This window comes from Myotis nattereri, assembly GCF_964212035.1.
Source record: "Myotis nattereri genome assembly, chromosome: 13".
Taxonomy (NCBI): domain Eukaryota; kingdom Metazoa; phylum Chordata; class Mammalia; order Chiroptera; family Vespertilionidae; genus Myotis; species Myotis nattereri.
The window spans coordinates 43,682,780-43,696,496 of NC_138088.1; the positions used below are offsets into that span (position 1 = coordinate 43,682,780).

A 13,717-nucleotide genomic window follows, 5' to 3' on the forward strand; every position below is an offset into this window, starting at 1 on the left:
TGAATCTATCTAATGTTCCCCTGAGTGTGGTATACTCATTTCTAAGTGGGAAAGGAATTTTGTAGGAAAACAAATCAGTTTTCTACCTGCTGTTACTCCGGCCCCTGAAACATAGCATATTTTTATTTTTTTTATATATATTTTTATTAATTAACTGGATAAACCTCTGGTATTATCCCCCTAATATGTTAACTGAATATTTTTATATTTTTATTGAAATAAAATTTTCATACAGTGAATTGTGTAAATATTAATTGCATAAGTCAATTAATTGTTGATAAGTCTATCCACCATGTAACCACTACTCCAATCAAGCTATAGAACACTTTCATTACCCAGGAAAGTTTCCTTGGTCTCCTACCCAGACAACTTCCCCAAACCAAATGAATCAAATATGACCAGTTCACTGCCATAGATTAGTTTTGCCTTTTCTAGAATTTCATGTAATAATAACATACTTTTTGGGGTCTGGTTTACTAAATATATATGTGATTCATCTATGCTGCTGTGGATAGCAGTAATTTATTCTATTATATAGTATATTCCATTATATAGGTATGCTACAGTTTATTTTTTATTCTTTTGATGGACAATTTCCATTTTTATAAATGAAGTTGCTATGAATGTTCTTATAGAAAGCCTTTTCGGTGAGCATGTGTTGAATAATTTTTATGTGCTTATTGGCTATTCAGATATTTTCTTTTGTGATGTATCTTAAGTTGTTTGCCATTTGAACAAATTGGTTTGTCTGTCTTATTGAGTTGCAGAACTAAACTGTATTGAGTGCTATATGTGTTCTGAATATTTTCTCACAGTCTGTTCTTGCCTATTTATTCATGTGTTTTTTGATAAGTTTCTAATTTTTTAATGAACTCCATCTATCAATTCTTGCTCTATGACTGAATATATTCTTCTAGAAGCTTTATAAGTTTTAGCTTTTACCTTTAGGTCTATGGTCCATCTCAAATTAATTTTGATGTACGTTGTGAGGTAAATTTGGGATTTATTATTTTCCCCATGCTTTCTATTTTTTTATTTTTGCAGTTAACTTCATTTTGCTTGTAATAACAAAGATGAAAACATCCCCATGCTTTTTTATCCAGTTGTTTTGGCACCATTGTTGAAAAGCCTGTACAGTTGTCTATAGACATCTTATTTCTGAACCTCCTAGAAAAGAGGCTGCTGTTGGATACAGAGCAAAGGGTGACAGCCACAGAGGCTCTGACCTACTCCTACTTCAAGTCCCTGCATGATACAGAGGATGAATTCAGGTTCTTCTAGTTTTGTTTTATTAAATCCTCACCCAAAGATGTGCTCATTGATTTGAGGGTTTGGGGGAGGAAGGGAGGGAAGAAGAGGCACGGGGGAGGGGGGGAGGGAGGGCGGAAGGGAGAGAGAGAGAAAGAGAGAGAGGGAGAGAGAGAGAGAGAGAGAGAGAGAGAGAGAGAGAGAGAGAGAGAATGAATAAGAATGTGAGAAAGAAACATCCAAGTAGAGATTGAATCTTGACTGGACCCGCAACCGTCTCGCAGTGGTTCTCAACCTTCCTAATGCCGCAACCCTTTAATACAGTTCCTCATGTTGTGACCCCCAACCATAAAATTATTTTCGTTGCTACTTCATAACTGTAATTTTGCTACTGTTATGAATCATAATGTAAATATCTGATATGCAGGATGTATTTTCAGGGGTCTCGACTCACAGGTTGAGAACCGCTGCTAGTGCATGAGATGACTTTCCAACCAGCTGAGCCACACCGGCCAGGGCAGGATCCTCTGAGGTTTTTAGAGGTGCCTGCTCTTATAGCAAATAGAGTCAGCCCTCCATATTCACAGGTTCCACATCTGTGGATTCATCCAATGGCAGATCACATATATTTGAGGGAAAAAGTTACCTTGTTGCTGACAGATGCTATGTAGAGTGAGGCCTGCAATGGTTATGTAGACTGTGTATAATACTGTCTTGACTATTTTTGCTTCAATATGTCTTAAAATTGGGTAGTGTGAGTCCTCCATATTTTTATTATTTTGGCTATTCTAGATACTTTGCATTTATATTTAAATTTTAGAATCAATTTAGCAAAAGTTTTTCAATGCCATTGTAAATTTTTTTCATTCTGCTTGTTGCTTATTATAGATAGAAATTGACTTTTGACTGTCGACCTTGTCTCCTGTTATGTAAATAAAGACAATTTCATTTCTTTTCCAACTTATAGGTATTTTATTTCTTTTTCTTACTTGATTTGAATGTTGAATAGGTGTGGTGAAAGAACATCTTTGCCTTGTTCCCACTCTTAGAGTGACTGTGATGTTAGTTGCATTTTTTTTACATTTCTTTAATGGGATTGAGTTTCCTTTTGAGTAAAAGTTTCCTTTTCTACCTTGCTATGGTTTTATTAAAATTATGAATAAATGTTTAATTTTGTCAAGTGCTTTCCCCCCTTTTATTCTGTTAAGGTGAATTACATTAATTGACTTCAATAAGAATTTTTGTGTCTGTGTTCATGAGAAATAGAGCTTTCTTTTGGGGGGCAAGGGGGCAGATTTTGGTGTCAGAGTTGAGTTGGGAAGTCTTCCCTTCCTCCTCCATTTTCTAAAAATGTTCGTGTATGATCTTGGTGTTATTTCTTTCTTAATATTTAATAGAATTAGCCAGTGAAACCATTTAGGCCAGTAGTTTTGTGTGTTTTCTTGTCGTGGAAAAATTCAAATATTTCAAAATTTGTGTGGATTGACTTTTAATAACAATTTCAATTTTTAGAATATATTTAGTGCTATTAAAATTTTCTGTTTCTTATGTCAGTTTGGATAATTTGTATATTTTAAGAAATGTGTAACACTTTGCAATCTGTTAATATCTTTTATTTTAATACTCAGATTATTCCATATTGGGCTAATGAATACCCCTCTGATGTATTTCTATCATTCCTTGAGTATTTCCAGATTCATCTTGTATTTTCCCTGTTCAATCCTGCATTCAGCCATTTCTTGGGGGAGCGCTATGGTTCTTTTTAGTCCAGATTGGTAGTGAGAAGCCAAGATTGAAACATTAACTTTATTTTACACACATATTTATGTTTTTTAAAACCATGAGTTCACATTAATGCCTCTAATTCTAATCCAACCCCACAGTTTATTCTAGATTTCTTCCTTTTCATATTTATAATTATTTTTTCTAATAGTAAGAAACCTGGTTTGAGATTTCTTTCCTTTCAGCACTTTAAAAATGTTGCTCCTTATCTTCTAGCCCTCCTTGTTTATGGTGAAAAGTCTGCCACTATGTATATGCTTTCATGTATGCAGAATCCCCTTTTTCCTTTGGCTGCTTCAAGATTTTGTCTTTGTGGTTGTCAGCAGTTTTTACTGTGTTGGATCTAAGTTTTCTTTTCTTTGTTTTTAATCTCTTTGAGGTTTGCTGACCTTAGATCAGTAAGTCAATGGTGTTCACCAAATTAGAGAAATATTTGGTCACTATTTTATAATATTTTTGTGCCCCATTCTCGCCTTTCTTCTGGGTCTCCAAGTGAACATATGTTGTTAGATCATTGAAAATTGCCCAACAGATGACTGAGATTCTGTTTATTGTTTTTTTCTTTTTCTCTCTCTGTTCTTCACTTTAGGTCATTTCAGTTGATCAGTCTTTAATTTCATTGACCTTTTCTTCTTCATCTCCAGTCTGCTTTTAAACTCATCCAGTAAATTTTTAATTTTAGATAATGTACTTTTCAATTATAGAATTTCTGTTTGGTTCGTTTCAGGTTTTAATTTTTCTGGTGAAAATTTTCATCTCAAATTTTCTTTGTAATCATATTTCTCATTTAAGTTGTTGAACGTATTTATTATAGCTTCTGTAGAGCCTTTATGTACTAATTTCTACAACTGGGTCCTCTCATGGTCATATTCTGTTTGTTCCTTTTTCTCTTGACTGTGGGTCCCATTTATCTGCTTCTTCTCATATATAGAAGTTTTTTTTATTATATAATGGGCATTATAAATGGTACATAGCAGAGACTATGGATTCTTTTATCTCCCTCTGATTAACTTTCTGGCTGATAATTGCGACTTTATAGAGTCTGATTTTGTGTCCATTAGGGGCAATGTGTTTTGATTTGCCCTTAGCCCTAAGATTTATTCTTTTCTTTTTTTTTAAATATATTTTATTGATTTTTTACAGAGAGGAAGGGAGAGAGATAGTTAGAAACATCGATGAGAGAGAAACATCGATCAGCTGCCTCCTGCACATCTCCCACTGGGGATATGCCCGCAACCCAGGTACATGCCCTTGACCGGAATCGAACCTGGGACCTTTCAGTCCGCAGGCCGACGCTCTATCCACTGAGCCAAACCGGTTTTGGCCTAAGATTTATTCTTTAGTCTCAGTGCGGGGGTTTTCTGAGTTTTCAGTGGAAAGTCTGAGGTGCTCGTTAATCCCCTCTAACTGAGTAGAAATCAAATTATAAACTCTGTCTCCTCTCAGGGGCAGCAGCTAGAATCTCTGCTCAGATCTTTTAGTCTTCCAGCTGTTACTTTCCATTGGAATGCTTGGAGTCTCCCACTCATGTCTGTAGCTTGGGGTTAGCCATGGATTTGAGGGGAACTTGTATGCATGTTTTGATGCTTCTTCCCTCCCCTTGGCTCTTTCTATTTTCTATGATTTCTCTTCTCATTTTCCAGCCACTGTGGTAGCCCTGAACTCTACCTTCTGACATCTCAAGCCAATAGACTGTGGCTTTCTAGTTGAATTTTAGTCATTCTGCACCAAGTGGACTCATGAGTAGTAGTACCCTTAGGGAAAAGCACATAAACATGGATCTCACCAGAGTAATTATCCTCTTTCAAGGTCAGTCCACTCCTCCCCCCAGTTTCTGCCTATTTTAGGTCAACCTCCTCCTGCCTTAAATGGAGTTATTTTAAAATATTTTTCTATGGTTTATAATTATTGTATAAAGAGGGTTAATTTAAACAAACATTTCTACCATTGTTAGAGCCAGAATTTTTTGGCTTAAAGTTTTATTTTATTCAGTATATACCAATTATTGCATAAATGTCTTTTTAAAACAGTTTAGTTTTAAAATATTATATGTTGTCTGTATAGGAATAGTAAATGTTTGTGGTATTAATAATTGCAAAAGAAGTACTGAACCCTGATCCCAAAATATAAATGTACCAGAGGTCCTATACATTAATGTCAAATGATCCAGTTGATTCTTTTAAAATATGTTTTGAAATAATTTCAAATTAAGTAATTTAAGAATACAACAGTTAAGTGGATACCTTTTTAAAAATTTAACTTGTTTAACTGGAAACCAATTTTATAACATTTTTTCTGTTTTTTTATATTTTATTTTTGTCTACCTATTCTCTTTCCAAAGAATGATAATTGACCAAAAATGAATTATTTAAAATATCTATGCAACCATTGCTGATATAAATAAATATTTAAGTAAATTGGCAAAGAAGTCATAGGTCTTCCTTACAGAAAATTCCACTTAATAAATGTAGAAGGAAAGGGAGAAATTTAAAAATTACCAATAGAACACCACAGTAAAAATAACCATAGGTGTAAGATCTAGCAGTGGATGCTAAAATTAGTGAGCAAAGCTGAAGCAGAAAATAATATTTGTATAGTCTCAAAGTATTTCCCCCAATATTTAGTAATTTCTGAAACAAGAAAAAAATAAGCTTACAATTGGGAATCTTGGCAGACACAATCTTGGGCAAGTGATCAAGGCTGACATCACTAGAAATATTCAACATATCTCCTGACTTGATACATTGAGATAGGCACATCACCTCTGTGCTATCCTTCCTAGTAATGTATAACCTCAATCTGATCATGAGAAAACATGAGACCTTAACTGAGGGATGTTCCATAGATTAATTAATCAGTACTCTTCAGATGTGACAGAGTCAGGAAAGATGAGAAATTGTAACCGATTAGAGGAGGTTAAGGAGATATGACAACTGAATGCAATGTGGGACCTTAGGTTGGACCCTAAACAGAAAAGGGGCATTAGTAGGAAAAGTGGGAAAACTTAAGTTTTTTATATTGTACCTCGTTAATTCCTTAGGTTTGATAAATGTTCTGTAGTTATGTAAGACATTCACATAAGAAATCAATAAGTTTCATATTCAAAAACTTAAAGAAACCTTTACTACATTGACATAGTTAGCAATATCATCATCACTAATACAAGCAGACTTAGAACTGGACACCATTTCAAAGCTGTGATAGTGCTCCCGACACTTTTGGCGAAAGAAAGGAGGAGCGCGATCACGCTCCCTGGCACTCTAGGGGTTAATAATGCAATTTTTCCGAAGCTCTGGGGATGGGGCCAAGTAATCTGTATTTTAACAATCATCACCAGATTATTCTGATGCATGCTAAAGTTTGAGGACCATGATTTATACCGTCAGTAACAAAACAAAAAAAAGGGGGAAATATTTGTATTAATATATTGGCCAGTTGTTAATAATGTTTGCTTACCATAAAATACAACCAGTTTTCTTTTTAATTGTGGTAAAACACATGTAATATAACATTTACCATGTTAGTCATTTTAAAATGTACAGTTCAGTGGCATTAAATACATTCACATTATGTGTAACCATCACCACCATCCATCACCGTAACTCTTTTCACCTTGTAAAACTGAAACTCTGTACGTGTTAAACAATAACTCCCCATTTCCCTCTTCTCCCAGGTCTTGGCAACCACTATTCTACTTCTGTCTCTTATGGTTTTGACTATAAATCTCTAAGTGGAACTATATAGTATTTATATTTTTGTAATGGACTTATTTCACTTAGCATAATGTCCTTAAGGTTCATTCATGTTATATAGTACTAGAGGCTCGTTGCAGGACGATTCCTGCAAGAATAGGGCTTCCTGAGGCTGGAGTGAAGCAGAGAAGGGAGCGCTGCCTCACTCCCTCCTGTCTCTGCTGCCTCACTCCTTCCCATCTCCGCTGCCTTGGCTCCGCTCCCTCCTCCGCCACTTTGCTCCCTTCTGCAGCTCTTGGCTTCATTCTATTCTGTCTTCAGTCTTCGCTCCGTGCCTGTGTATGCAAAATAACCGCTATCTTTGTTGGGTTAATTTGCATATCACTCTGATTGGCTGGTGGCCATAGCGGAGGGAAGGTCAATTTGCACGTTTCTCTTTTATTAGTGTAGACTAGAGGCACGGTGCATGAATTTATGCACAGGTGGAGTCCCTCTGGGTGGCCTGCAGGGATCTGGCCAAAACCCACAGTCCAATGCCACCTGCAGCTTCTACCTGCCGCTCCTGCTCATCCCAGCCCCACTGTGCCTGCTGCAGGCTTGTGCCCAATCAGTCCTGATCGGGAGAAGCTTGCGCTGCCACAGCAGCACTCACCAGCCATGAGCCCTGCGTCTGGCATCCTCCCAAGGGGAGTAGCCTGTGGGATCAGGCTGAAACCCACTCTCCAACATCCCCCGAGGGGTCCCGGATTGCAAGAGGGCGCAGGCCAGGCTGAGGGACCCCATCGGAGCATGATCGGGGCCGGGGAGGGACTGAGGGAGGGCTCCTGGGCATGTCCTGCCCATCTTGCTCAATCCCAATCGGCCAGACCCCAGCAGCAAGCTGACCTACTGGTAGAGCATCTGCCCCCTGGTGGTCAGTGCACATCATAGCGACTGGTTGACCGGTTGACTGTCTGCACCCTGGTGGTCAGTGCACATCATAGTGAGCGGTTGAGCAGCCTTAGCATATCATTAGCCTATTAAGGCTTTGATTGGTTGTTCGGTTCTGCTGTTCAGTCTATTTGCATATTACCCTTTTATTATATAGGATGTGTCATAACTTCCCTTCCTTTTTAAGGCTTAATAGTATTTCATTGTGTATATATGTCACATTTTGCTTATTTCTTTTTTTTAAATATATATTTTATTGATTTTTTACAGAGAAGAAGGGAGAGGGATAGAGAGTTAGAAACATTGATGAGAGAGAAACATCAACCAGCTGCCTCCTGCACACTCCCTACTGGGGATGTGCCCGCAACCAAGGTACATGCCCTTGACTGGAATCGAACCTGGGACCTTTCAGTCCGCAGGCCAATGCTCTATCCACTGAGCCAAACCGGTTAGGGCAACATTTTGCTTATTTCTTAATGGTTAAGGTGTAACCTATCAATGTACAATTGGGCTGCTTCCACATTTTAGCTATTGTGGATAATCCTGTTATGAGCACTACATACAAATACAGTATACTAACTAGTATCTTCAGGATTGTTTTAATTCTTTGGGGTATATACCCAAAATAATATTATTGGATCATATGGTAATTCTATTTTTAATTATTTAACTACCACCATACTGTTTTCCACAGTGGCTGTACCATTTTACATTTCCATTAACAGTGAGTGCATAATGGTTCCAATTTCTCCACATCCTTGCCAACACTTGTTTTCTGTGAGTTTTTGTTTTGGTTGTTGTTGTTTTACTAATACTTATCCTAATGGGTGTAAAGTGGTATTTTGTAGTTTTGCTTTGCATTGCCCTAATTATTAGTGATGTTGACTATCTTTTCATGTGCTTGTTGGCCATTTGTATATCTGCTTTGGAGAAATACCTATTCAAGTTCTTTGCCCATTTTTCAATAACTAACACCCCTACCATCCATACATATAGTGAACCACTGCTGCTCACATACTTGTTTATGGGGACTTCAATGGCTTTCCTGGGTTTTCCCCTGTCTTCCTTGTCCCTCAGTACTCATAAATCTGGAATTTACATATAGAATCTATTTGTGTATTGATATTGAGAAATAGAGCAGAATTTAAAAACTATATGATAATATTTTAATATTTAAACCTGTTTCCAAAAAAACCTACACCTCTCTTTACAGACTTATAACAGCTGTGCCAGACTCTGCTTAAACCAAGAAACAGTATGTCTAGCAAGCACTGCTATGAAGACTGAAAATTGTGTGGCCAAAGTAAGTAATATTACTCAATATATGTTTTACTACATCATAACGATGCATTATCTATAGATATCTTCACTCATTATTGCTATTAAAACTTATTACAGGATTTTATATTTTAAAAAGAATATAGCAGGCATCATTTTATCCAAATTAGATTACAAGTTGGAATCTCCAGCTCTTTAATTGCAACAGAATTTGTTGATTATGTATTCTGGTCACACTTTAGTCTAAATCATGTTTGTTGCTTAACACTAGCTATGGATTGTAACAAAAAAGTAAGGTTTTATGTAAGAAAATATACAAATTATTTTTATGTTTGTTCATGGCTTCTAAGTGTAATTAAGAATAATGTACACCATTGTAAGGATTGTGAAATATGCTATAGAAAATCCAATTATTATATCACTACTGTTATTTATTAAGTGGCTTAATGGTAGAAATATTCCTTTTGGTGATCTTGATCTGAGTGGGCAAGATACAAAAAAAAATAATCTTACATATTAGAGATTTTACAATCTAATAATCATATAACTATGACTCAAATTTTCTAAGTATCTTTAATTACTCAGGAGCTTTGACCTAAATTTAGATATCACCCATTTTGATTATTCCAAGAATAAATAAAATTTCAGTATGGGCTTTGTTTCTAGACTTTTACTTTGCATATCTGCAAGCTTACTGCCTTCAATAAGTTGTCACTGTTACCACATTCCCAATTTTAACTACTTTAAGTTTAATCTATTGTATTATACAATTAGGCTCTTAATTACTTACTGTTGTTATTAGAGCTAGGGCTGGTATCATCCTTTGCTACAAAAATCAAAGGACAGCAATATTTTTTATTTTATTTCTTAAAACATGCAGTATTTTGTCAACTGAAAATATATAATAGAAAATATAATCAATGGAAATGATCCATATAAGAAATGTCAGAATTTATTTAAAATTATAGTTTAAAAAGATAGTCATTTAAGTGTCTCTTAAATTAGAATGCCTTAATGACTTACTGTAAAATATGAATATTATAAATTATATATTTCATGTTTCAGTCATTTAGTAACAGCTAGCAAGTGCTAATTGACCCTATTTTATACCTAGCATTTGTACATTGAGATGGGGGACCAATTATTTGGGCCTTTAAAAATAATCTCTCTCCTTTTTGGCCACACTGCTCTCAGTTTTATCACAAGTGGGTGACTTCTGGCTAACCAAGGTAAAATCTTAACATGAGCACCGATCCAAGGACGGGGTGACAATTTTAATGAGTTCCATTGAGAGCTGGCCAAGTGAGCATCTGTCCTTTTTGTTTTCTCCATACTTTGTAAACCAGGATCTCTAAAGCTATGTAGTTACTTTGTTGTGTGTCTGTATGATGTGGTGTATGTGTTTTTTTCTCTCCCACGCTCTACTTAAGTGGTGCATGGTTAGAAATCTTCTGGCATCTGGCACAATGGCATAATTTCTTCTATGCTCTTGGGTGAGGAATTAAGTTTGCTCATTGCTGCTCATCAGTCTGTTTCCTTTGCTCCCAGATGGTGACCCTCTCATCCCATTCTTGCTTATTTTAACGTTATTCTGACATCTATATCCTTTCATTGATTCCTTAAATACCCTAATTGAATAATGATTTCTATCATTTTCTATTGGAACCCACCTAACTTTCTGGTTCCTTTTTTCTTTTTTTTAATGTATTTGTATTGATTTCAGAGAGAGGAAGGGAGAGATAGAAACATCAATGATGAGAGAGAATCATTGATTGGCTGCCCCCTGCACACTCCACAATGGGGATCGAGCCCACAACCTAGGCATGTGCCCTTGACTGGAATCGAACCCAGGACCTTTCAGTCCGCAGGCCAACGCTCTATCCACTGAGCCACACCAGCTAAGGCTTATCGTTCCTTTTATTGGCCCATGGGCTGTCTGTCTTCTGGTTCATTTCTTCAGAATTGAGCTAAATAAACTATTGATCAATGGCAAATAAAAACATGTAGCTGAATTCTATTCTTTTTGCAACAGCCTTCAGTGAAGTACCAACAACATGGGAATAGGGGAAGAATTTTTCCTTTTTCATTTACATATTATAGTATATCATGATTCTGTACTATTTCTGTTGGCCTCATTTATTGCTTCACCTTTGAAAAATAATGATTTGGTACTATTTTAGTAGGTCTGCAAGCTTGTCCCTATTTTCTGTTCTTCACCTTTAGCCCTTAACTGAATAGTTTCATCTGCTACACTTGATATGGCTTCATGGTTTTTAAGTTGGTACAAGTGTCTGTTGATTCAGATTGAACTCCAAAGTGGCCTTGAATGTCCAGCCATCTCCATGTGAGAGCAACTATAATATAGTGATAGCAACCATTTTGGGCTCTAGTTCAAAGCAGTCAATTCTGGTAGGAGTGACTTTGATTTAGGTCATTGATGGCGAACCTATGACACGTGTGTCAGAGGTGACACGCGAACTCAATTTTTGGTTGATTTTTCTTTGTTAAATGGCATTTAAATATATAAAATAAATATCAAAAATATAAGTCTTTGTTTTACTATGGTTGCAAATATCAAAAAATTTCTATATGTGACATGGCACCAGAGTTAAGTTAGGGTTTTTCAAAATGCTGACACACCAAACTCTAAAGGTTCGTCATCACTGATTTAGGTGGAGATGATAATTAAAGTCTAAAACCTTACTATTGAATACTGTTTATATGAGTTTAGAGAAAACTTTACTACCAGTTATTCCCTTAAAAATAGCAATGTTGTTATGTTCAGACCCCTTATAGTGCATTGTATGTGACTCTTCATTGCTGGAAATATCTTACAATAAGTGTTTTACTATAGGTTTATGGAAAGAGACCCATTGGCCCTGTTTAGAATACAAAATACCCCCACAAAGTTGTAAGACAAACTACAGTCACCCTAGGTTAATAATAATCTTCTGAATCTCTAACTTGAAGAATGATGCCTAAAAAAGATCTATAATAATAAAAGGGTAATAAGCTAATTAGACTGGACGTCCTTCCAGACAACCTTCCAGACAAAGCCAGGGCTGTGAGGGAAGCCCAAGTCCTGGGTGCCTGCTAGCGGCTGCAGGGAAGCACGGGTCCCGGCTGCCAAAGGGGAACTGGTGCCTGCAGCCGGGAAAAGGAAGGCCTACTCTTGCATGAATTTTGTGCACCGGGCCTCTAGTTTAAAAATAAAAATGGAGGAGGGGTCATTTTATCAGTATAACTTAATCCAGGTAATATTTGGAGGCACTTGAAATGTCTTATTTTCTTCCAAAGCCTTCCTTCTTAATAATTATAACCCTGAATTTTTTGAGATTTGTGATTGGAACATGATGAGCTTTGTATTTATTGTACCTTTAAATGGACAGTCATTATTGACTGCCAACTTAGTGTTTAAAATCAATAATTACATTGTACCTGATTGTCAACCTTCATGATGCTTTTTAATTGATAAAGAAAACTAACTGGAAAAATGAAGACCCCCTAATCCTTTGTTATCTTTTAATTGAACTTTATTTAAATATTACTGAAAAGTTTGATTTCAGGTATTTCCCTAATTTACCCTTATACACACATACACAGTTAAAATTGAGTTGTTTGAACATATCTACCTAGATTTTTGTCCAGGTAGGAAGAAGTATTGCCTCTATGTTTGGAAAATAAACCACTTCAGTAGTCCTTTGTAGATGTGTTCTGTATTATAGTTGTTGTTGTTGTTGTTATTGTTTTTTACTTGAGACTAATAATCTGTTTGTAACTGACTGAGACAGAAAAATGTGACGTTCCTTTCCACTTACTCCAGATTTTGATAGAAGACTTGTTTTATTTATTTCCAAAATTATATCCGCAGGAAACAAGCTGTTTAAATTCAGATTATGCTGAAGCAAAATGGTCCTGGTATGAGAAGCAACGTGCTGTTTTACGAGCACAGAGTCCCTTTTCTCATAACTGATTGATAGTAAATATTTTCCTGAAGAATTATTACCAACCATGAACAGTGCAACTGTTTCACTTTTTTTCCTTGCTACTTGCTGTACCAGCCATTGTCGGTAATTAAGATCTACAATTCACAATGCAGACGTTTGCACTTCCTCTGGGTCTGTGCTATTTATAAGGCATTTCAGCTGTTCAGAGTTTCTTTTGAGTTTTAAACTACATGTTAACAGGCTTCTTTAATATACTGTTCTACAAGTAGCACATTAGATGGTCCATTCTTTGCACAGGTTCCTCTGTTGAGTCTAACAATTAGCTTTTAGAGAATACATTTAAATGTAACCATATCACTGAGGCCAATGTGGTTGGAAAAACTCTGAAGTGTAACGTGTTACACATTTGGCTTATTCTTAAGGCAGGAATAAAGTTTAGAAGTAATATTTTCCCTTTCATCTTCAAATGTTCTTATGAATTTAATGAGTGTTAATGGTGTGGATGGCTACAGAGAGGTTCTGAGAAATACTGGTAGGAGTGACTTTCCAAGTTCACTTTTGAAGTAATAACAGAATCAAGGGCCATTGTTACAAACAAGAGTTTGTGTGTTTGTCAGATTAAGGATACAGGTATACATAAACTTCTGGATGTGTATGGTACTTATACAAAGGACGCCAAAAGGGATCAGCAGCCTGACCACACTTTTGTTATGTAATCAGCTTTGTGACCCTTTAGGAATATGCCATTGGAGAGGAAAGTTTAAACAGGAATCCTGGTCTATATTAAAACTGGTAGAATTCGAAGTAACTTTCTACCATTTCAAGAGAGTTCGTCATTTT

At 36.1% G+C, this 13,717-nt stretch overlaps 1 protein-coding gene across 2 annotated transcripts in view; it reads left to right on the forward strand.

The window, feature by feature from the left end:
* BTRC (beta-transducin repeat containing E3 ubiquitin protein ligase) overlaps nt 1-13,717 on the forward strand; it is a 173,254-nt gene that overhangs the window by 107,755 nt on the left and 51,782 nt on the right. The window contains exon 4 of one of the 2 annotated variants that reach the window (XM_081104786.1): nt 8,866-8,955. The exons of the other annotated variant lie outside the window; for it this stretch is intronic. Within the exon in view, the coding sequence (XP_080960912.1) occupies nt 8,866-8,955 (90 nt within the window). The remainder of the gene's footprint in view (nt 1-8,865; nt 8,956-13,717) is intronic. 2 annotated transcript variants of the gene reach the window in all.